The sequence below is a fragment of the Mauremys reevesii genome, linkage group 3 (assembly GCF_016161935.1).
Source record: "Mauremys reevesii isolate NIE-2019 linkage group 3, ASM1616193v1, whole genome shotgun sequence".
Lineage (NCBI taxonomy): Eukaryota > Metazoa > Chordata > Testudines > Geoemydidae > Mauremys > Mauremys reevesii.
Genome location: NC_052625.1, coordinates 49,376,629 through 49,402,573, shown reverse-complemented (window position 1 = coordinate 49,402,573; position 25,945 = coordinate 49,376,629). Strand labels below are relative to the sequence as shown.

The following is a 25,945-nucleotide window of genomic DNA, read 5'->3' as shown; positions in this document are numbered from 1 at the left end:
ATTTCTGTTGTTATCTGAGTTACTCAAAGCTGAACCTCAGCAAGGGGCAAGTTTAGAATAAATATAGTGTGTAAAGATTCTTTTTAGAGCCGGGTGGGAAATCCACTTGCTGGTAACCACTTTGGGCCCAATCCTGCAAACCCTGTTCGGGAATAGTCCCAACCAATATTCCTCCAATGTATCCATGCTGTGCCACCAATATTTGTGGCACTTTAAAGAAAAATAAGAATCATGATTGCTGCAGCAAAGGGTTTAGATTTAAGGGCTCAATCCTGAAAACAGCGATGGGTTTTGTGCTTAACCCTGTGAGCACACCATTTGGGCATGAAGGGTTAATGTCATACCTGTCCTGGTACAGTAAAGCATAATTTCCATTAGAAATATTGACTGATGGCTAGGATCAGGTTAGACTTTTTTTTTGGTCATAAGACTTGCCATGCAAAATCACTGTGATGATCTCACTAGCCCAGTATCCTGTCTCCTAGAATGGCCAGTATTAGAGATAGTACTTCAGAGGAAGGACTATAATGGACTATACTGGAATAATCTGCTTACTGGGAAAGTAAGCCCTGGCAGTTAGTAGTTGGCTTATGCCCTAAAGTATGAGGGTTTCTGTCTTTTTTTAATCCTATATAATGTAACTGTGGATGCTTTCATTATCCGTATCAATGTCGAATGTGAATTGACTGAGCTACTGGCTTCAATGATATCTTGTGGCAGTGAGTTGTGTGTGTTGTGTAAAAAAAAAAATCCTTTTGTCAATATTACATTTGTTGCTTTTTGTTTTCTTTGGATGCCCTCTCATTATTATGTTATGAGGGAGGGTAAAAAGCAGCACCCAATTTGCTTTCTCTGTACCATTCATTGCTACGTATACTCCTACCATATCCCCTTAATCATATCCTCTCTAAACTACACTGTGTATCATCTTGTGATGGTATGCTGCTGCTAACTTTCCAAAAATGTCACCATTTGAAAGAGATGGAATTTTCCAGGCTTTGTATATGCTTAAAGATTAATTCTTTTAGCAAGTTTGAATAGAAACAGTTCAACTTTTTTTGTACAGTGGGAAAGTGGGAAAAACCTGCATTTTGTAATTATAAAAACGGTTACTAGCAATTTTTTTTTGAACAGCTCTACAACCATAGCAGCAGAAAAACTGACACAAAGATAACCCTCACCTTAAAGGGGACTTGTCCAAGGACAATCTGGATCTTAACATGGATCACAGCTGAACTCCCACCTCAGTGTCTTTGAAAATGTCACTCTATGTCAGTTGTACCAATAAAAATAAGATGACTTTGCAATTATATAGGACTTTCCATCCAAGTATCTCAGAGCACGTTAAAAACATTAATTAAGCTTCATAACACCCCTGTGAGTTACTGCTTGCAGCTACAAACGAGTATTGTTGTTGTTCCTATTTTACACGGGTACAATAGGCAGTCATATTATTATTAATCACAGCCTTATTTTATTCCCTTTCCTCAATCATTCTGAGTCCTTGTCACTTTCACCCAACACATACGAAAAGAGCAGCTCTAACCGCTGCTAAGTAGAGGAAGATAACACAGCCTCAAGGCAATTCACAACTTTAAATCCCTGCTCTCCACCAACACAATGGAAAATAGATGCAACATTTTAAAGCAGAAGAAACTAATGTTTTGTTATTCTTTTCCTCTGCACTTCAGTGAATGGTTCAAGCAACCCTAACCTGCTACAAGTGCTGTAACTTTATGCTATGCTATAAAACAATGATAAATAATTGTCTTCAAGCTAAATGTTAAAGCCCATATTTTGCCTGTGGATGTGTGGCCCCATTTAAAGTTACTGGGAGATGCATATGTGCATCTAAAGGCACAATTTGGCCCTTAAAATTAAATGGATATTTTCAAAATTTGTAGGCCAAAAAGACAGTTGACACTGAAAGACCTTCCTTCAAGATTTTAAATGTATATTTTTTTGGCCTTAACTAATCATACTTCTCACAGGAAAAAACAATATCTGGCTCCTGGGATTGGTAATTGGATGTAGAGCCTTTCACCTCTGAGTCTCCAGTTCAATCTGGGTTGTTTGATAGAGAATGAAAGTCATTGCCTTCTGATGGCTGTTAATGGTTAACAGAATGGGAAATGAGTTTGTAGTCTCAGTCCAGTTATGTGTCCACATCATAAAAAATAACCTCACAGAACAATTTGTTCTATTTGGCAGCCGTTCTCAGCACAGAGCCATGGATTTGGTGGGTACGGAGTCTGGACTGCTCTTTCACCTCTCTGTGGTTGGAGCAGAGCAAAGTGTTAATATCAAAACTTGAACCCACTTCAGTTAAGTCTACGTCCCAGGTTCAATATTTTGGGTGAACCTTAGCAAAGGAAGTTCACCCAGTGGAGAAATTCAACGACAGCCTTCAGTCAACCGCCACCCTCAACAGCTGCCCCTCCCCTCAACAACCCATGCTCTCCTCCTCCAAACAGGGGAGGCATGATAGCTGTCTTCTCCCTCTCACCATTTTTGGGCCCTCACCAGCTGGATGCTCCCCCATGTTTGGGTGAGAGGCTTCTTTTCTGGATCACTGTTCAATCCTAAAGGCCTACTGGGGTCCCAGGAAGTGGCCTGAACACCATCCCTCAGACACATCAGAGAAAACCCTCTCCCCACTGCAGCAGTTCTGCACTAAGCTTCTGGTACTGCTCCATATGGCTCATTACAGAAACACGAAAATGCTCAAGTGTCCCTTAGCAACTGTATGCTAAGAAACGAAGCCCCACAATCCCCAGAGAGCAGAAGAACATGCCAACAGGAAGAAAGGGGAGCCTGAGGTTTGGTTGAGTTACTGGGGGAAATGTTCCCTGGGATTTGAATGACTTGAACTCAGATCCCCAAGTGAACAAGTTGGGGTGTTTACTTCCAGACTCCCTATCTTGTTCTTATATCTACCTCTGTAGTCCCTCTGGCTCAAGACTAAGGTATATTGATGGGGCAGTGACAGGTTCTGCTGTCCCTGTTCTTCAGAGTGGGGACTTCAGTTTCCTGTGCTAAGAGTCCAGCACTAAATTCACATACATATATAAACAGATGTACCAATTGCTCTTAAATGAACAGTAGACAAATTGGGGTGCAGACACTCCAACGTAAACAGGGAAAGTAGGAACACAGGCAGTATTGGGATGTTATTTTTGTTTGTATTTCAGTGTATTAAATGTTCTGATCATTGCCTCTAGACAGGTCTGGAAAATATAAAATCCCATATTTTTGGCTGTTTACATAACACCCCTGTGCTGCAAGTCAGGATTGCCCAGCACAAACTTCATTTCTGGCCACAGAACAGGAGCACTGAGCATAGCGTTAATTCACTTTCTCTTAGCTGATCATCCTGTGGCTTACACTAATTAGATGCTTCTAGCAAAGAGAAGTTATATATTATGTTGGGCTATTACTTTAAAATGATTGAAAAACTATCAGCTTATTTCAGATTTTGTCTTTTCCTTGGATATTTCAGTTAACATGGGAATTAAAATAAAGAATTAAGCCAACAGGTATATAGCCATCTTAGAGCAAAACAAATTATGCTCTGTTCAGGACTGAGAATTTCTTTATAGCACATTCATTGACTCAAACATATTAACTTGTAAGTTCACTAGTTGCAGAGTAGTATCTCTAGTGCATTATTTGGGGGTATAAATGAGTAAACAAAGAAATTACTGTAATTTAGTTATTATGGGCCAGATTTTTAAAGGTATTTAGTCACCTAAAGTTGCAGATATGTGCATAATGGGATTTTCAAAAGCACCCAGACTCCTAAACTTCCACTGATTTCAATAAAATTTAGATGCCTTGGTGTTTCTGAAAATCCCACTAGATGCCTATTGGTTCATTTAGATGCCCTTTAAATAGCCAGCCCTATGTCTCTAAACAAGGTGTATGTAGGCTAAGAATACTGCAAATGATTTTTTTCCTCCCTTGATAGTTAGAATTTTGACTTTTGCTCTCAGTTCACCTAGGTCTTGAGAAAGATTCAGTCAGGTCAGTGGTAATCATTTTGATCAGCAAGTTGGAGATGGGAGAACTATGTCTCTCCCCCCCTTTTTTAATGCAAAACATGCAACCAAGTTCCAGTAACTGAGAAATTAAACTGCAGTCTCTCTATAGGTCTGATCCAAAGCCTACTGAAATGGGTGGAACTTTTTCCATTGGCTCCAAAGGATTCTGGAGCAGGCCCTATGTGCTTGGAAGAACAACTGTGAATGCTGCACATAGATACTGTTGAAGTGAGGGCTTGCAGTTCCTCAGTCCAGAAAAGGCCAAATTTTGATCTTGGCATACTGAGGTGAATGAAAGAAAAACGTTGTGCACAGCTTTTCATTAGAGAAATGCTGATACAGTTGAGAAAGGGGATGGAAATGGAACACAAGGCAACACCTATTTTAAAGAAGAACCCCAGCATTAAGCTGAATTCTGCTCCCCTCTTCCCTGATAATATTCACAATAAAGCTCTCAAATACAGACAAGTGAATCACTTTGGCTTTTTGGCTTTTCACATTCCACTCTACCATGATCAGGCTACTTATGACCACTCTTGCAAGCCAATAACAGCCAGTGGATAATGCAGCGAGCTACTAAACACCGTATTACCGATGTGCAAATCTCTGCACTGACTTCTAATTCATTTCCAGGTACAATTCATGGTGTTGGCAACGATCTTCAAAACTCTGCACAGTCTGGGATCATGCTACTTGAGAGTGTGGTTTTAAAACTCCTTGCCAACACCTTGAATTGCACCAAGCAGCAAAGGGTTTTAAAGATGACCTATAAATAGTCTGTTTGTGAGTGTGGTGTGCTTGTGTGCAGAACAGGAAGGGAGCCAGATACAAAACACTAATAGGTATCATGTATTCTCATTTCAGGAATTATTTTAAAACCACCTAGACTCCAAGACTCCATTCATCCCTGAAGTTACACATGCTTTGAGGCAGCATGATCTTCTGCACTGGGAATCAGAAGACTTGGGTACTATCCCAGCCTCAACCAGCTCTGAGACCTTGGACAAGTCACTTCAGCTCTCTTCCCCCCTCCCATCCTTTGTTTCTCTTATCTGCTTAGATCATAAGCAATTTGGGACAGGACTTTCTCTTGGTATGTGTATGTTCAGTGCCTAACACCATGTTGCTTGAGGCTTCAAGTTACTACTTTAGTACAAATAAATAATCATCATCCCATAAAAGGGGGAAACACATCTACATGTCTGTACAGTAGCACTATCTATAAGTACAAACTGAAACAGTCTAGGTCTAGCATTTATACTTATCTATGCAAACCGAGAGAGGAAATCTGAGTTATCATCTGACTTGAAACCCCAAACAGAACCACCTCCAGTCCCCCTTCCCTAAACCAAACAAAAACAAAACCATCACCCAAATCACAATTTGGGAGGGCTTATATACCTAAAGATGGAAATAATATGCTCATTTGGGGAAAACATTTTCCATACTACTCATTAATATTATTATAAAACACCTGGTTAAAAATAAAAGTTCTACAAAGTTTCAGAAATTTGTATGTGTGTGAAACAACGTTCTCTTTGTGGCAAGACCACAGAAAAAACTATCATCGAAAATATTCCTCCTTACCCCCCCCCTTCATTCTTTCACACTAAGGTAAAATCCTATATTTGCCATTTTGACACACTAAGGTAAAATCCTATATTTGCAGACCTAATGCAAGTGGCTGCTACTTCATTAAAGCTGAAGGAGTTGCATTACTTTACAGTATGTCTGATTAACTCTTCGCATAGCTCTGGATGTAAAGAAGCATTGAGAATATCATAAATCTGAATTGAGGGTTTACAGCTAAGTATTTAGGGCAAAATTCAGAGGTGAAGTGAATGATGGTTTGTGTTTCACATCAGCAGGTTAGTATAAGTAGATGTAACTTTATCAGATGCCTGCTTACATCGTCCTCTTAGGCCTGGTCTACACTGGGCAGTGGGGGTGGTGGGGAGGTTGATCTAAGTTATGCAACTTCAGCTACGTGAATAACATAGCTACGTGAATAACATAGCTGAAGTTGACGTACTTACACTTACTCACCACGGTGTCTTGACTGCGGTGAGTCGACTGCTGCCGCTCCCCCATCGAGTCCGCCTGTGCCTCTCACAGTGGTGGAGTACAGGAGTCGACAGGCGAGCACTTGGGGATTGATTTATCGCGTCTACACTAGATGTGATAAATCGACCCTCACTGGATCGATTGCTGCTCGCCGATCTGGCAGGTAGTGTAGACATACCCTTAGCTTTCCTTTCCTTTGATTCTCTTGGCATGTGAACTACACTGCTCACAGTGACTCACCTACGTGTATCTTACACCACTTCTATATTTGGCCCCAATGGAGAAATCCTGCCTTTAGTGGTAGGAGCTGCCTACAGGGCACAAGGAGCAAAAGGGCAGAAGAATGGTGCCAAATGTAGATCAGTTACTAGAGTCAATTTGTCACTGCAAGGCAGAAGAGCTTAGGTCAGGAAGCTGCACTGCATGGTTGGAAAGGAGCAGGGCACACCCCAGTTATGGAATGCTGTAGACGGCAGTGTAGGCATTAACTAGCTCCTCAAGGCTCTTCCCCATTAGCATACGCAGGCAGCTCACAACAGAATAAGGCCTGACTTAAACAGGAGTTCTGCTTGTGTAAGGACTGTAAGATCTGGGCTATATAATATGAGAGGGTAGAAATCAAACTTCTCCCTAATTTGTATCTGAAGAGAGGAGCAGAGTTCTCTGCTCAGCCTTCAGAACTAGCGTTGACTTGGGCTCCCTATCCCACTGCAGCACATTCTCTAGCAGTGCTCTGGGACAGGGAGCAGCAGCTGGTAGAGGCGGGGGTTGAGGAAGAAAAAGGGACTCTTCTCTTGCAGTTTTGGTCCAGGGAGCTGCTGGAGGAGCAGCTAATGGTCTTTTGTGCCTTACAGGGCAATAGGGAATGAGCAGAGACCTACGGATAAGGGTGAGGGGCTGCGTGGGCAGGGACAGCTCATTAAATGCATTTGGGGGAAGCTTGGGCATGCAGTTTTCCACCAATCTCCTCATGCTGCGAGCAGCCTGATCAGGGACCTTCTCTCTAAGCCCCTCTGCTTCCTGGTACACTGGCCAATCAGCCTAACCAGGAGCTCATCCCCCAATTCTCCAGCCTCTGAGCCGCTTGGGCAGGGTCACCCTCCCCAAAACACCAATACCTGCATAACAGATTAGAAAACTGGCTTATTTGAGTAACAGTGAAGGAACATCCTTAAAAACTGGTTTCACTGTTAAAATCTACTGTAATCAATCATGGGATGATGGACAGCAAAACCCAGGTGCTCCACATTCCAATCACTTGTCACACATTTTGATAGTTCATGTCACACACTGGCATGTTTGAAGGTTGAGAGATATAACTTATGATGGGAGAATCTCAAAAGGTCGGGACTTTCTTCCTTTATCTATGTAGGTTGTAATGTGCCCATCTACATAGTATGTGTGACGCTGCACTCCATATACTTTATAAGTGTGATGTAACTGGAATATGCTTTATGCAAAAGGTCTATTGTAAGGTATCATTACAAAGCTTATAATCTTACTGACTGTGTTCATCCTATTTGTATGACTGTATCATTCTTGTATCTGAAACTAGCAATATGAAGTATAACTCTGAGGTCCTACTGTAATTATGCAAAGTGTGGGCCATTAATGGTGGTTTAGAAGCTTGATGGCTCCCATTGATTAGGACAATTGTTTGTAAATGGTTTATTTACCTGCAAGCCTTTCTTTATATGTGCAGACCAGCCCTGGAAGAATGGAGGGGGTCTCACAGGACATGTGACCATGTCACCTGATACTGGAATCCATCTTAAACCTGGTAATTTTCCATTTAGAAGGATGGGTGGGAACCCAAAGAGATAAAAGATTCCCGCCTTGTGCCAAAGCTATAAAAAGGGGTGGAACAGAACAAAGGGGGTCCCAGTCACGAGAAAGCCCCTGCTTTTCACCTGAGATGCCTGCTGGAACTAACAAGGGCTGTAGCAGGGGAAAGGATTGGGCCCAGGCTAGGAAGGAGTCTGGTCTGTGAAAGAAGCTTATTGGAACATCTCTGCAGGTGAGATTTACCTGTAATCAGTTTCTTAATGTAACAGGCTTAGACTTGCATGTTTTGTTTTATTTTTCTTGGTAACTTGCTTTGTTCTGTCTGTAATTGCTTGAAACCACTTTTAATAAAATCACTTTTGTTTATTAGTAAACCCAGAGTAAGTGATTAATACCTGGGGGAGCAAACAGCAGTGTATGTCTATCAGTGTTATAGAGGGTGGACAATTTATGAGTTTACCCTGTATAAGCTTTATACAGAGTAAAACGGATTTATTTGGGGTTTGGATCCCATTTTGGAACTGGGTGTCTAGGTGCTGGAGATAGGTGACCTACTGAGCAGTTTTTGGTTGAAGTCTGCAGCTTTGGGGGCATGGCCCAGACCTGGGTCTGTGTTGCAGCAGGCTAGTGTGTCTGGCTCAACAAGACAGGGTTCTGGAGTCCCAAACTGGCAGGGAAAATGGGCTCAGAGGTAATCTCAGAACATGAGGTGACAGTCCCAAGGGGGTCTCTGTGACCGAACGCATCACAGTATGTAAGTACTGAAAAGCCTGGATGCTCAACCACAATCAAATCAGAACTCATTGCAGCTGTACAGTTGGACCAGAAACCCTGAGAAGAAGCTCTCATGAGATTTCTACCATTTTATGCCTTCAGTTGGTTTGGAAATATAGTAAGGATTACTCACGATATTTTGGCATTTCCACTTATGGCCCTGGCTTGTATAAGGAAGTTGTAAAGGCAGCTGAAAATATTTTTTTTTAAAGTGATCTTAATTTTATTGAGTCTGATAAAAGATCCAGTTCAAGCTTGGTTTGACTTTAGCATGTAGGGTTGACAGTAGAGCTTGTCAGAAAATGCTTCCCCCTCCAGAAAATATCAACTTAAATGAAAGATGAGATTCTCATGTAATCACATGACTCCAGAAGCTGGGGATTTAAGAAAAACATCAAATATCATGAGAGATGTGATAAAATTGCAAAAGCTGACAACACTGTTTGAGTTGGATAATTTGTTATTGAAATTGGTGAGCTAACCTCACCTGCACATCTTTTTCTCCTGTCTATACAGGACATATGTACACAATTGACCAGATCCTCAATTGGTAATGGAGCTATGCTGATATCCATCAGCTAAGGAAATATCCAATGGCCAATATCCATATGTAGAATGAAAAATTACACACCATTTAAAGTAGAGCTGGTCATACTTGACATTATGAATAATATTTGCTATGAATTTATCTCTCTTTTTTTCTTAGTTGTTTTGTTAACCAATCATGATTTCCTTGGAGTTTCTTCCTTATTTGTATTTGTATTCACAATACAGTTTGGACAAAGGATTTTTAAATGAGATGTTATTTGTGAATGTTCACTTTAATTATTCACTATTTTTTCTCTATGTTGCCTGACTGTCACAAGATATCATTTGTGCTCCTTGATTGGATGAATACAATTTTTCTAAAAAATGAACAAAAAATCAGGAACAGCGAATAAGAGAAAAGACACTTTTCATAGGAATTTTAAGATGAATAACCTTTGTGCTACAAATTCATGAAATGTCTGGGTTTCTAGAACATTTCCATCAATAGCTTGCAATTTTCCAAATATTTGCAAATAAAAAATATGAAGCCATAAATCATAAGAGATCAAATCAGCACTTCTACTGCAAAAATATTCATGATTTTTTTTCTTTTCCTATATAATCAGCTCTCTCTCTAGCTCTGTTGTAACATAGAGGCACAATTACTCACATATTATTACACATGCACAATGCATCTGAATGCTTTTTTCCTGTTTTTAAGTTTCCATCACCGTCTGTGTGAGAAATGGAATAAATAAGAAGCCATGTCTTTTCAGACTGGAAGAGTTCCAAAAGGGAAAGGGCTCTTGACATTACAGAGCTAAAGGAGTTTTGAAGACACTTTCTATTTCCATACTTGTTCCTTTGTATGCTAGGTTGCCTGCCATTATGTTTATGTAATTCTGACAGTGTTCTTAATGACACACTAACAGATTGTAAAACACGCTGCTGGCATTTACTTGTTTTTTTATATTTTTAAAACAATGTCCTTCATGTAACAGTAGTTAAGCGCGGCAGAAGGACATCATTAGAGCCATGGTTAAACTGTAATTTACACCATTAGGAAGGCAGGAGCAATTTTTATTGCCTGGCAATTTTCTTGCTGAAATATTTGGACCATATGGCTCAATTTGTGTAATAACCTTAATTTCAGCACCCTTCAGGTCTGCCTCCATCTCCTACGAATGGTAAAATGCGGTTTAGCAGAAAAGGCAACTGTCTATAGTTAGAGAGTTGAGATTAATAACATGTCACGTCCTGTTTTTGGTGAAGGAATTCTAACAGCAGCCAGATGGTATCTCTACAAATAACTGTCAGGGGTCTTGATCTAATCAATACAATGTATTAATACATCTCCCTTTGCTGCTTCTCGAGGGGCTAGTGCATAACATCTGGAAAGATTGGGGGGACCGCCAAGTAGAAAGCTGATTCTTTTCAGAATCAAACTGAGCCCAATTAATTTTTCATGTACACTTGATAACTGTTTCATAATGAGCTATGCGACTTGACGGATTTAGGGTTGGCAGTATGGGCTGCCCATGATTCCTACCCCCATTCAGTCCACTTATAGAAACCAACCCATTAATCAAGCTATCTGGCATAAAACTGAAATCTCAGCTCAGCAAGAGATCAATAACCATCCTAAAAAAAAAATCACAGAACCAGGCTCTAGTGGGCACAAGTATCCAGCCATTACATTAGTAATTGCTTTAGCAAAAATAAAACTCAGGCCCATAATCACCCCATAGGAACTTGTACTATAGAATTCATTACTTGCTTCCTGTCAGAAAGTAACATTTAAGTCTGTTAAAAACACTGTGATACTGCCTTCTAAATATGGCCACTATTCAATGTAATGACTGCTATAATGATAATAATATTTGTATAGTTCTGTACATTAACATGGCACGTTACAAACAGACCAAGACATATTCCCTGCCCCAAAGAGCTTACTATTTATAAACCAAGACAAAACAGTAGAGGAATGGAGAGTGTGGTGAGATTATACCCACATTCCTGGAGTTTTTAGCAAGGTCTGAAAGGAAGAGAAAGAGGTCCATTTGGCAGGCAGGAAATGGGAGAGCTTTACAAGTGTTTGGGGACCCCAGCCTGAAGATCAGTGTTCGGAATAGATTTGAAAGGGAGCAGTAAAGAGAAAGGACAGGACTGAGAATACTAAATTTATCTCACATAGGACACCAAACAGCAGTTTGGTGAGAATGACTTTTGGAGACTGCAGACCTGGATTGGATTCAAATTGGTTCCTTGAAGGTAAAAGACTCTGCATACCTTTACCAAATCTTTTACTCTGGGGTGGGGGGTGGGGGTGGTCGATGGAAGATACGCAACTTCAGGTATGGGAATAGTGTAGCTGAAGTTGACGTATCTTATTTCAACTTACCTCCTGTCCTCACGGTGCAGTATTGATGGCCGCGTCTCCCCCATCGACTCCGCTACCACCGCTCGCCCTGGTGGAGTTCTCGAGTCGATGAGAGCATGTTCGGGGATTGATATATCGTGTCTAGATGATCCCCGATAGATCGATTGCTACCCGCCGATCCGGCGGGTAGTCTGGCTGTACCCTTATCACCTAGTGCTCTCTTGTTTTTAAACAGATGCAATATTTCTCTTTTTATAGAATGACAAGTTAATTTTAAAAAATCAACTGGGATATAAAGATACAAGATTAGAATTCCCAGTCATGATGAATACAAGATACTTGGAGGTCAGTACACAGCTTTTGTAATTTGCAGATCTGGAACTCCAGTAGTCGTGTATCATAGTCACCAAGGTATTTCATGAAGCTACATTTTCATGAACCCATCAAATAGAGGTGTTTTTCAACACCTAATATTGGCAGTGTAAAATTTGGGTTAATTTAATTCTAAAATCTGGTCAAATCCAATTATATCCTTTTCTATTATCTAGTCATTCTAATTTGAAAAACTTAAATATGGACAAGTTAACTTATTTTTCTTTCCCCACTGTACATTTTCTTTGCCGATTTGAGTAGATGTGTTTGATCTCTGTAAGAAAGCTCCTTCAACTTGACTAGGAATTCTTCTTTTAAGAAATATACTTGCTTCCAAAATTTGAGTCAAACATGGCAATGTAAAATGAGGGAAAAAAGTTATTTTATTACATTGTAAACTTACCAATCACATTTGTGAACTGACTTCCCCTTGGAAAGCATTTATTTTGGTTATAAAACCAACCAGATTTTCAGTCGAGTGTATTGCTGTGCTGGCTGATTAGTTTATTCTCAACCTCTCAAGACTCAAATGTGAGTCATATGGAAGCCAATAAGGGTATATTTCTGTAAGTGTTTCACACACACAAGGCACCTGAAGCATGTGAAGTACTAGGCCTTTTACAATGCAGGACACAAGAATAAAATAATATTATAGACATTTTCAAATATGGGGCTAATTTCTTTTAAAAGTAACATATCCTTCATGACATGGGAAACCTGAGAAGTCTACTACTTATTAATTCTTTAGAAAAGAGAGGTCATGTCACAGAACAGAATGACCAAGAACAACTCAGTCATCAGCGCGAGGATTTCTGAAGAGTTGGTGAGAAGATTAAAAAAATAAAACAAAAAATATTTATATGAAATAACAACTGCCCCCAAAGGAGAATCTCAGTATATCATCACTGTCTTTTTTTTATCTCTGTTTAAACTAGTCATGTGATGCAGACTTGTACAGTAAGATTTAAGCACTGGATGGCTCAGATTGTTGGTCATGGGATATGGAACTGGTCAACTGTAGATCACCCACCTCTCTTAGGTAGTTTGAGTCAGAGCAGGGGTTTACTGAAGCACTGAATCAGTTTCTGCAGGGGCATAACACTGGCATTTTAAATACCTATTCACACAGCTGTTGTGCAAAAGCCAACACATTCATATTACAGAATCAGGGTCTGAGTCCCCTATTCATGTTATGCAAACTTATCAGACCCAGAGGGGGAAAAAAGACAAAAAACATTTTCTATTTTTGGGCCTCTCCAGTTCATAGCCAAATAAAACAATGACAGGAATTCCAATCCAGCCCCACTCTGAAACTCTGCAAAGCAGCTTTTACATTTTAAAAACTGCATTCAAAGAAGAACGATTCATTTGTAAACTAATCACATATGCCACACATGTGGTGGGTGTAGGTCATTTCATTTGAATTAGAAAGCAAATGTCTCTATACTTGAGAGGTCACTGGCTGTTGTAAGTTAAATTCTTTTCACTGTTAGGCATAATTACAATACTCTAGCAGTGGTTTCAGTAATTTAAACATTGCAGTATTGTTGTAATATTTTTCTAGGCTTCAAGAGTTCACAATTGTTTGGTCCAATCAAACCTGGGAACACTGGAGAAGTTATCACCCATCAAGGTAATTACTTTCAAGTTGAAATAATTACTCCATCAATGTTAATGGTCTTTCAACTTCAATAAAGCACTCACCTGCCGATAATCACTGCTAACCTCTTGCTCTCATGCAATTCCCTCTCTATTTAGTGGGTTATATTACAGCCGTTAGAGTGGTCACTTGTCCTGAACAGCTGCTGAATTTCACTTTGATCGGCTGTGAACCATAAAAAAATTAGTCATCTGTGTATGATTTCCCCCTAACCCATAAACCCTTGCAGAGCTAAGGATATGATCTCTTGGCTGTAACAGGGCACTTTTGGGGCAGCCATCTTGATTCTAGTGGTGGATTCTTCCCACTTGTTAACAACAGGACAGCAGTTCAATTAACTTTTGCCCTCCAATGCCATTTACAGCTTTTGGTCTCTGCTAAGTGGCACATATTCTGAATTTATGGCATGTGTCAGTTATCACAGAGAGTATTTCATTCCATCTTGTTTCCTTACAACATGCCATGGGTTTCCTATGCACTTGAATAGATTTCATAATAACTTAATAGATGTGTAGGAAAAAGTCTTACTGATATTGTTCTATGTTTTTTTTTCCATCCTCAAATTTACAGTGTATTTTTATGGTATTATACGAAAGTTGCCACCAAACAAAATAATTCCATAATGACAATTTACTATACATTGGCATATGAGATACTGCAGTATTTCTATATACCCAGAAGTAGAAAAAATTGTAGTATGTCAGATTTACTGCTGGCAACTGCTTCATCACTCTATTTATGGAAGAAAAAATAAAGTCCCATACAGTATGATAAAACTTGTGTATATATTATATTAATATGAATATGATCATTGCTACTATTTATAATTTGTACTCTGGTAGCACCCTCAATGTGCAAGTTACTAACAACACATACAGGAAGACAAAATCCCCACATGCAAATCTAAAGCCCTCATCCTGCAAAATCCAATGGGATTACTCATGTGGTTAACGTTAAGCATATGCTTATGTGTTTGCAGGATCAATGCCTAAGAAACTAAAATCTATTGATCAAATGAAAATTGCTAGTCTTTATATCTTTTATTATATCCTTTCAAATGTACATGGCACCCTTAGTTACTCTTCATTGAGGAGTGACTGGTTTAGCACACACGTGCCTGATCCTGTAATCTGCTGCACATAGGCACATTGCTAGAGTCTAGGCAGAGTCCCACTGAAGTCAGTGGGGATCTGTGCAGAGGTGAGGGACCATACAATCTCCAGTAAAGCAGAGTCTGATGGCACACACACATTCTATATATCCCTGTGCAGAGTACTGTACTCAACTTCTCCCACTTATTTTCTATTCTATCTTTTGCCTCTATTGCATGATTGTCTTGTTTTCTTTTTCAACTTCCACCTTTACATTTTTTCCTTCTCCCTTCCTCTCACTCTTTCTCCAAAACACACTCTAAGAGCTACCTTTTCTTAGATACTGAACTCCTTATAACTTATCTTCTTGATTTGCCTGGCCTTCCCTGGTCATCTGGTTGTAAACAGCCAAATATTTAGACTAGCAGTCATAGGATACGTGGTATATTATATCCGTGAAAGAGGCAGCATTTAAGAACATAATAAGAACATAAGAAAGGCCGTACCGGGTCAGACCAAAGGTCCATCTAGCCCAGTATCTGTCTACCAACAGTGGCCAATGCCAGGTGCCCCAGAGAGAGTGAACCTAACAGGCAATGATCAAGTGATCTCTCTCCTGCCATCCATCTCCATCCTCTGACGAACAGAGGCTAGGGACACTATTCTTACCCATCCTGGCTAATAGCCATTTATGGACTTAGCCACCATGAATTTATCCAGTCCCCTTTTAAACATTGTTATAGTCCTAGCCTTCACAACCTCCTCAGGTAAGGAGTTCCATAAGTTGACTGTGCGCTGCGTGAAGAAGAACTTCCTTTTATTTGTTTTAAACCTGCTGCCTATTAATTTCATTTGGTGACCCCTAGTTCTTGTATTATGGGAATAAGTAAATAACTTTTCCTTATCCACTTTCTCAACATCACTTATGATTTTATATACCTCTATCATGTCCCCCCTTAGTCTTCTCTTTTCTAAGCTGAAGAGTCCTAGCCTCTTCAATCTTTCCTCGTATGGGACCCTCTCTAAACCCCTAATCATTTTAGTTGCCCTTTTCTGAACCTCACACTTACTCACACTTACCTCACAGTGGTATTTGACATACAGCAGTTTCAGTAGCTCTGGTATCAGGGAGCATCCTTTGACTTTTTCATGACAGCCATTGTTGGATTTCAGTCTACCATGCTGCCACCTTTCAGTCAGCACTAAACACTGTAATTAATTAGCTACGTAGTGTCACAGTTCAAGACAACTGTACCTGTATTTCCGCTCAGTGGTCCAACAAAGCACCCACCCTCAGGTTTCCAGCTCCCCTGCCATTGCCTTTCTGGATGGGGACCCATGTCTCTCTCCTTTGTGCCCAAGGACACCTGCTTGTTTTCTCGCCAGAGATGGATAACAGGTGTAATTGCTACAGATATAAGTTACCACACAGACTTCCTACACCGACCTACTTTATTTCTTATGGTAACAAGCATTATAGAGAAAACACATTAAAAACAATAAAAGAACCTGCACGCATGCTAATAAGCTTACCAGAATTAACCCCAACCCTAACAAGGGCTCTGGCAGGAGCAGTCTTTCAACTCCCCAGCCAAGGAATTTCATTTGTGGTCACAAGTTCATCACAGCTTCAGCTCAGGACAAGCACCCAGTCTTATGAGACCTCCGTAGGCTCATTCCTTACAACCCTAGCCTAGGGACCAGGGCTGTCCAGACTAGGGGTCCTGCCCATTTGCTGGATCAGGAAGAAGGCCCTGAACTAGTTCAAAATATTCATCCAAAATCCCATACTTTGTCTATTGGTCCCTGGAGAATCCGGTTTGAACTAGTTTATGAAGACTTCTCTGGGGGATGGTTTCAAAGGGCTGATGACCAGAGGAATCAGATTAGCATCCTCCTCCCTACTAGAGAAGGTACATACAATGCCACAACAACACATACATAATTTTAATACAATGTACCCCGAAGGTATTAACCCTAATTCAATAAAGTTTAACTTAATTCAATCATGTTTATCTTAATTCCATAAGGTTTGTTCAGAATACTACAGAATATTGTCAGTCTGTCACGGATCATCTGAGTGACACTGCCCTCTACTGGAGAGAATCAGAATTACTTCTCTGTGTGTCATAGGCCCTATGCTGCCAGCAGCTAATGGAGATTCTTTTTTAGTTCAAGTGGTAGAAGTTTGCGATATTAGAACATAGAGATCCGAGTTCTATTCCCATTGGCATCACAAAATTCAAAGTGGTCAGATAACTGTAAAGGCCTTTGCCACGGATTTGACACACATTAAACTAAATATAGCTTAGCACATCTTTACAGGGAAGTAAATGGCTATGTGTCAGGGAGGTGGAATAAATCTATCAAGTGTTTTGAAAACCCACAAGGAAAATCTCATTTGGATTTGGAAATGGATAGAAAATAATCAAGACTGAGGAACCTGCAATGATATTATCAACCCTCAAATTTTTATTATGCATCACCATTTCCAATAAAGCCTTCAAGTTTATTTTTTGGTTAAGCTTAAAGTGGCTAGGTCATATCCAATAGGCAAGAAGCATGGGTGTGAGTAACAAGAACACATATGGCCATAAGCCTTACAATATAGGCATTTCCGTTTTTGCCCGTGGAATATTCTAATGTGATTAAAAAAAGTCTAACAGATTAAATAAAGGAGAGAGATCATTGCTTGCTCAATACTTTGTCTTGCATTGTAACATGGAAGCTTGTGTGAGAGAATGACTAATGGCGTATCCCATGGGGAGCGCCAATAGAAACGCTTTAGGAGATTAACTGATTTAGCTATATTTTAAAAGCTATATTTTAAAGGGGCAGAAGTTTAATAATTGGAATGCTAGTTCCTTCAATAAAATTACATTTTAATTAAAGCGTCTCATTCACAAAAGCTACAGTTAAGGGTGTATCAGCAAGTTCATGATAAAATTCTATTTCCAAGGAGTTATAACTTTGAAAGTTAGTGTCCAGGTTTTCACCTGTTGTGATAATTGACCTGATCTCATGGTATCTTTGATAACAGGACTCAGTGCACTTTATGTCAATATCTTTGATTCCAGGCTCTAGCTGTTACATTATATTCAGAACACAAAAGGCCTGATTCTGGTCTCAGTTACACTGGTGTAAATCAGTGACTGAGTTCAATGCAGTTGCCCCAATATAAAACAAGCATAGAAGAGAGGAGAATCAAATGCAGAGATTTCTTTCCAAAGGGCAGTATACTTTTTTTTTAAACAAAGGCAGTAAAATGGATAAATACGCATGATACAGGAAAGTAAAAAAAGGATTTAAGTCACTGTCACCTTAGTATTTGTCAAACAACTTTGCATATGCTGCTAATGTAATTGTGATTCCATTTAGTGTTTGGGGAAAATAAAGCATTTTGGAGCCAGAAAGGTACTAATTCAACAGATAACAACCGTTAATTTAAAAGGCTTTTAAATGATGTTGTTAAAGAAATATACTGTAATAATATTACTTAAAAGGCCATTTTAGTAGATTTGATTACCCTCAATACAACCATCTTGGATGTTTTCTGTTGTTGTTGGCATGCCTAGAAGACACACTGCAATGCATGACTGGACAAGGGAATTCTGATGCTCAGAAATATGTTGGATGCTGCCTGAACAGGATGTGAAAAGAAGCTTCCGACATTTCTCCATTTTGAAATTCTAAGTATCACATTACACATCATAGCTGGGCTTTTCAAAGAAACATAAGGAAATTAGGTGTTCAAGTCCCACTGAAGTTCAATGGAAGTTAGGCTCCTTTGAAAAGTCCCAGCCTACATTTTTACAACCTAGCATGCTGTACAGTGCAGAAGCAATGGATTGCAAAGGCCAAAAGCATGCATTCCTGCCATTTAACCCAGGACCTCACTCTCTTTTCACAGTAAAAGGCATGATAAATCTTATCCTTAAGGCTTCTAGGAAAGATATAGTGTGCTTTCGAACCATATACCTATGAGTACCTTAGATCCCTCAGCTAGATTCCACTCATTTATGTCAAGAGGACTTTTCTAAGGAAGTTTACAATAAGACCTTAATACTGAATATTAAATCTCAGCAAGCCACTATGTACAACTTCAGTTATCTGAATATAAATGGAATATTGAATAATTTTAGATTATCAATGTAACTGATAATGGTCTTGGGACATGCCCATGTTTTGGACAAAAGGAAGGTTAGGGTATCTGAGCTCTTCAAGTTTGGGTTCCTACGAATCTTAAAATTATACCAACACAATAGATTCTTGGTACATTATAAAAGATTATTTTCAGAAGACTGTCAAATGCAATAGCTGACATTGCATTATATAGTCTAGTGCAGCTCTAGTATCCCTTATAGAAAGATTTGAAGTGAATGGTTAGAGGAGAGGACTAGTCAGTAATCAGAGACAGCATTATCAGCTCTGCCACTGACTCACCTCATGGTCTTGGTCTAATCACATTAACCCGTGCCTCAGTTTACCCATGATGAAGATAATAGTACCTCCACAGGACTTCATTAATTAATGTTTGTAAAACACTTTTAAGTAGAGGGTAGCATAGAAGTATTATTATTATGTATTTTGTGTGCCTGTAAGAGTTGATTTGCTTCTAATTCAGAAGAGTTATGAGGCAAAGCTTCATAGATTCTGTAAATAAATCACATATGTAGAACTAACAATAATTTTCATGTCATGCTTAAACCAGCATTGATTTCAGATTAATAAAAACATTCAATCCAAATGGGATTGATTTTGTTTAGCTTGTTATGAGCAGCCTCTTAAAACAACAAAAGAATAAAAATTACATTGGATGTTTTTTCTAAAAGGAATGATTGTGGGGAAGTTCTATGGCCTGTATTATACAGGAGGTCAGACTAGATGATCACAATGGTCCCTTCAGGTTTGGAATCTATGAACAATTACGTAGAAGGTTTAGGACCACATTTGCAAAGTGAGGTACGCACAAGTAGATATGCACACCTATTTATGCAAGAAAAACACTACTCTGTGCTCAAAATCATACATTAGCATCTGTATATCAATGACTAGACATCAACATGGGTAGATGTTATGCATACACTGGATATATATGAATGTAAATTAGGTGTCCAAAGGCTAATTGTGGGCGCCTAATGGAAAAAATGGCCCTATATCAATATTTTAAAATAACACAGGTCAAACCAGAATATAAACTAATTGAACACTGGTTTTAGTATCCAGTTCTTACCATTACAGTTAGTGCTGTAATAGCTGGGATGCTAAACGTTGGATCACTCCGTTTCTCTTGATAGACCACACGATACTGAGAAATAACCCCATTGGAAGATATAGGTTGGGTCCAGTTCAGCAGCACAGAATATGCACTTGTAGCTTGTGCCCGAGGGGCTTGCATGCCCCAAGGTGGAGCTTCCAAAGTTTGTGTTGAAGACCACAGACTATCCACTGACCCCCTGGAATTTTGAGCTCTGACACGGTATTCATAGATAGTGAATGGCTGCAGTGCATCAGAAGCATCAATAAATTCCAACGCTCCTTCAGACCAAATGAATAAAAGCAGCTCCTCTTGAGTGTTTACAGGACGTCTGAAATACAAATAAAACCAGTCCATTTAAAGCTTACAGTGACTTAAACACAATCAGATGATATTGAAGTACAAGTCCTAAATTCAGTCTATACTTGAGAATAATACAGATCTTATCTCTATTCATTGTATAGGCAAGGAACTGCCCTCCTTATTTTCCCTTATAAGTCATCAGCCTATGTCAGGTATTGACTATTGAAAAAACTTTCAAGGAAAAAGGTAAATAACTAATTTCTCTTTGCCATTAAGTGGGAGAAAACTGTGCAAACTCAATCAATACTACTGTAATAGCACTGCAATAGCACTTTGTCCTTTATTATAGAACACTCCAGGCCCAGGGCTTCAAAGATCAGTGCCTAAACTAAGGCCATAGTGTCCTAAAATCATATTTAGTCACCTAAACAAGTTATCTAATTTTCAAGTGTTGCAGATTCTCAACATTTTTGAAAATCAGGACACTTATTTAGGTACTTAAATCTGGACTTCATTCAATTTTGAAGACTTTGACCCACTTTAGTATTGAAAGCAATTAGTTGCCTAGAACAGAGGTTCTCAAGCTTTTTCTTTCTGAAGCTCCCCTAACATGTTACAAAAATTCCACAGCTCACCTGTGCCACAACAACTGTTTTTCTGCATATCCAGTAGATTAAAAGCTAGGGCCAGTGCTATTGCCTGGGACCCCATGCCACAGGGCGCCCAATGAAGCTAAGTTGCTCAGGCTTTGGCTTTCTGCCCTGGGCCCTAGCGAGTCTAACACAGACCCTGCTCACAGGTTTATTTTGGCGGACTCCCTGAAACCTGCTTACAGACCCCCCAGTGGAGAACCACTGGCCTAGAACACAAAGGGACAAACATTCAAACAGTCTTTTAAAACTGTGCCTATACATTTTGTCTGTGCTCCAGTCTGCACGTGAAAAAAAAATCACATTTCTGGATGAAATTAGGGTTCTCAATCAGACTGAGCATATCCAATTTCCAGACGTAATTGTAAAAGCTCATTAGAAAACATGATCCATAGTGCTTTCCCATAATATAAATGCGTATCTTTTTCAAAGAGATTTTCTACTTAAAATATTTTGAGGCACTTTCACATGTCAGCAAATGAAGACTCATCACTGTCCACACATATGCACATAATATGTCCATTCCAGTTAGGGGTAGCTCTGCTATTGGCAAATCCTGAGATTCTGCTAAGCTTCAGTGGAGGTTACAGGTGATCAGCTTCTCTTTTACAATTTGGCCCCACTAGGATGTTAATTTAGAGTTGATGGATAAAGGCAGGTCATAAGTTTCTAGATGAAGTTGCCAAATCATTTACCTTTACTAGGAATAAAAATGTTTGTCTGGAATAAAACCTGGTGGTTGAAGACTATGATAAATCTCAGTGAAAACTGTGCTGCACCTCACACAGATTTTGGTATTTTCCTTACTTTTAACTGAAACCTTTGCCTTCACAATAAATAAAACCATTTTATCCCTGCATGCTAACAAACAAAAAATCAAATTACATTATCTGTCACTTGTATCACAAATACGGCAAATTCACAGGAGTGGAATTGGTGTGTCTGGCTACCAGGTGTCATCACTACTTCACATGCACATTGGCTGAAGAACATTTCTTTGGCAAGATAAAAATCTGAATTTCAGTAATACTGTCAGTTTTTATTTTGTTAGTCCAACTTTAGTTACTATTTTTAAGGATATAAAAAAATCAACAAAACTATTAAAAAAATACTAGCAATCTCAGGTGCTTGTAATAGTAGACTCCCATATATTTTATACAAATATAAACAAGAATGCACATAGTTGTAGCACAGCTATGTCTGCCCGTAGACATGTACACAAACATGTACACAAACACGCCGCTCCCATATTTCTCCAAGTTGCAAGAAATGGGAGAATTTCCAGCAAACTCTGGGATGTACTAACCCCAGGATATTGTAAAGTTTAAAGGGTGGGAGCAAGAGAAAAGCAAAGAGATTTTCTGGGTCTCACTCCTCCAGACTGGGGGAGTGACCAACCACAAAACATGTTGATACTGAAGATCTGGTGATGGCATTTGGTGAAGGGGAGGAAGGACAGGCTCTCTAGCTGCCCCTAAAATAAGAAGTGGGAGCCTTTGATGAGGTGGAAGAGAGTGATGAGTGGACCTACACATTGACCCCTAAACCATACTGCATCAAGTGTCCTGCAGCATAGCACCATGCGTTTGATTTTTCATACTTTACTCCATGTCAGATTAAAAACACATGCAGAATTATCATTCAGATGTCATTTACTGTGCTCATCAATGTGAAGCGCACCCTTACAAAAGATGGATGCATACTTTACCTTTCTCCTCTTTCCTGCTGTTTACTCACCCCGCTCCACATGGTAAGATGTATTTCCTTCTTGCAGAGCTTAGGTACCTTCATGATAGGTAACTTAGAAATACCTCAGATAGGTCAGAAGACAAAGAACCTGTCCATAGGTTTTTAAAATCAAGTGTAGCAGATAATTGTATTAAGACAAGGTGGGTGTATATTTGCAAACACACCCCACAAAACCAATGATAAACTTGAGATACATTGATGATATTTTCATCCTCTGAACAGATAACCTAAACTCCCTCACAGATTCACAGATTTCCATCTTAACTTCAACAACCACCACATGTCCATTAAACTCTCTCCCTAGAACTCTCCCACAAAAGCATCATCTTCTTGGATAACAAAATCAGCTTCATCAATGGAAGCCAACAGACACCTATATCCGAAACCCTTGGATCACCACATCTACCTTCATAGATATAGTGACCACCTCAAACACACCAAGAAATCTGTTATCTACAGCCAGGCACTCAGCTACCACAGAATATGCTCTGAGGAGAAAGTCCAGGATATATACTTTAACACACTCAAAACCGCCTTCACCAAACAAGAACACTCCACCAGAGAAGTAGATTATATCATGAAACAGGCCATTCAAATACCCCGAGAGAACTTGCTTACGTACAGAAATAACCTCCTCCCACCCCGAATCCCATCCTGAAATAAATCTTTCCTGAACTACCTCTTCTGGCCTTCAAACAACCCTCCAACCTCTTCAAGCTCATCATCAGTGGCATGTTCCCACAGATCAGGACGCAACAATGAAAAGCGGCACCAGACCCTTCAAAAACAACAGATGTAAAACTTGCAGACTTATCTCCATTGCTACAATGATCAACGCCCTGCACAATACAACTTTGAAGATCCATGGGTTCTACACAGGCCCATCACAACCTCATCCAGTGCATTAAATGTGCCCCAATAGCAGCTATGTGGGTAAAACCAGACAATCACTACACTCTTAAATGAACTCACACAGGAAAATGATAAAAGACAAAAACATCACATCACCTGTGGGTGAGCACTTTTCACAAAGCGATCACTCCATACCTGTGCTCATCCTCATAGGAAACCTGTGCAACACTTGCAAAAGTTGAGCCTGGGAGCTTAAATTCATAACTCTGCTTGACACTGATAATCATGGACTGAAGAGAGACACTGGATTTACGGATCATTACAACATCTGTAACCCACTAAACCCCACGCCAGCTGCTCCCCCTCCCTTTCTTCCCTATGATTGGAGGGGTGTTAATGGGCCACTTCATCTTGAATGGTCCCTTGAAATATGCAAAAACTACTCATGCTAAACAATCTGCTCCATCTTGTATTTAGTTGTGTCCCTCTGAGTTAGTTTCTCTGCAGAAGAGCTCTGCATAAGCTCAAAAGCTTGTCTCACCATCAGAAGTTGGTCCAATAAAAGATATTATCTCACCCACCTTGTCTCGCTAATATCCTTGGACCAACATGACTGCAACAACTCTGTCTGCAAAGTGTCATGCACACCTAGGCCATCACAAACAATTATAAATAACAATATCTTATAACCGTGCTCTCCTCCCAATGTATTTACAAATATTCCTAAAGAGAAGTAAAAAAGTGGTGTCATTTTAAGTGTAATAAAGTTGTCTTTAATACCTGGTATCTGGGCTTGCTTAGCACAACAATTTAATTAACTGTTAAAACACTTCCTAGAATTCACAAATTTATGTTTAGTACCATTTTAGAAATTCTGTGAGAAACAGCTACTCCACAGTGAAAGATCAAATATGCCACCAACCTTAAGCTCAGCCGCAAGCAAAGCTGAACATTGTAGCCTGGTTAAGTATTTAGATCTTATTACTACTGAATATTTAATGAATGAAACTTATGGTTAGGTAAATGGTTCCATCTGTGGTGCTAAAACTCAGAATATCTTCATGTATGAATAAACTTTGAACAGAAGTGGTTGAACAGTCTGTAATCATTTCAATCGACTTAAGATTTAAGATTCAACTGCTCATTTAACTGGAAGTGTTTCTTCTGTACAGTGAGCTGCATAGGAAAATAACATTTCCAGGAGCTGGAAGCTATCTCAATCTGCACACTCAGATTTGCTGCCTGTGCTCAATTTAAAGATGTTCAGAGAGAGTTATATTATAAAGGGCAAATCCAGTGCTTAATTTGTTCCAGGGCCTGCCAGGCCTGAGCTCTGGCACCTCTAGGCTTGGCAGTTCATAGCCCTGGCACCTCTGGGCTTGCTGCCTCAGTTATGAAAGTAAATCATTGCTTGAGTCCCAGCATCTCTTTGCTTAACTCTTGGCATCTCTTTCATTATAGCTCAGTGGTTTGAGCATTGGCCTGCTAAACCCACGGTTGTGAGTTCAATCCTTGAGGAGGCCATTTAGGGAACTTGGGTAAAAATCTGGGGATTGGTCCTGCTTTGAGCACGGGGTTGAACTAGATGACCTCCTGAGGTCCCTTCCAACCCTAATATTCTATGATTACAAATTAAGCACTGGGCAAATTCTCCCTGGCCCCACACCAAGCTCTAGCAGGGGTTGGGAGGACAGGACATCATCCTCCATGCCAGATGACTAAACAGCTACTACTACAACCACAAGACTGCAACAATGACTACAGCACCTGCTCTTCCCCTCCCTTACGGGAGATAGTCAGTGAATCTTGGATGCACCAGCTTTGCCTCTGGAGCCATGCTCAGAATATGCCTTCAGAGCCATGTCCCATCCTGACCCCAATCCTCACAAAATCAAAAGAGAACACGGACTAGTGCTGCGTGTTGTCCCTAGGCCCAGGTGGTCAGGGCTTTGGAAGCATTGTACAGGCCTGAGGCAAAATGCCCCTTCAAGTTCTTGCAGGGACAATGTGCTTCACAATACACCCTAATTCTATCTTCCATGCAGAGCAACAGAGTAGCCCTAGTTATAATTCAATCATGACACACTTCCAGAAATTTATATTGTGTTGCTTTTTAAAAAAATATGGACTTTGATGTAGGAAAAATATACAAAAAAAGGACGAGTTGGGCACACATTAAAACAGTAATTTAGACCATGGTTTATATTAATTACAGATAAAAATGATAATCATCATGGGCCAAATGGAGCACTCACATAGATCAATATAGCCATCGAGGTAGGTCTTTATACCACAGTAACATGTAAGTGTCTAGTAAGCTGCACATCAAGTGTAAACAATACAGGGAAGTAGTAAAGTGGTGTAACTAACACTAAACGGGCTCTCAGTGGGTGTGAAAAATAAGGATAACTGACATTCCAAAGGGAAGAATAAGGAAGAG

General features: G+C 39.7%; 1 protein-coding gene across 1 annotated transcript in view; it reads right to left on the bottom strand.

Moving 5' to 3' along the window:
- USH2A (usherin) overlaps positions 1 to 25,945 on the bottom strand; it is a 577,940-nt gene that overhangs the window by 58,167 nt on the left and 493,828 nt on the right. The window contains exon 61 of the mRNA XM_039530373.1: positions 19,928 to 20,282. Coding sequence (XP_039386307.1) covers positions 19,928 to 20,282 — 355 coding nt within the window. The remainder of the gene's footprint in view (positions 1 to 19,927; positions 20,283 to 25,945) is intronic.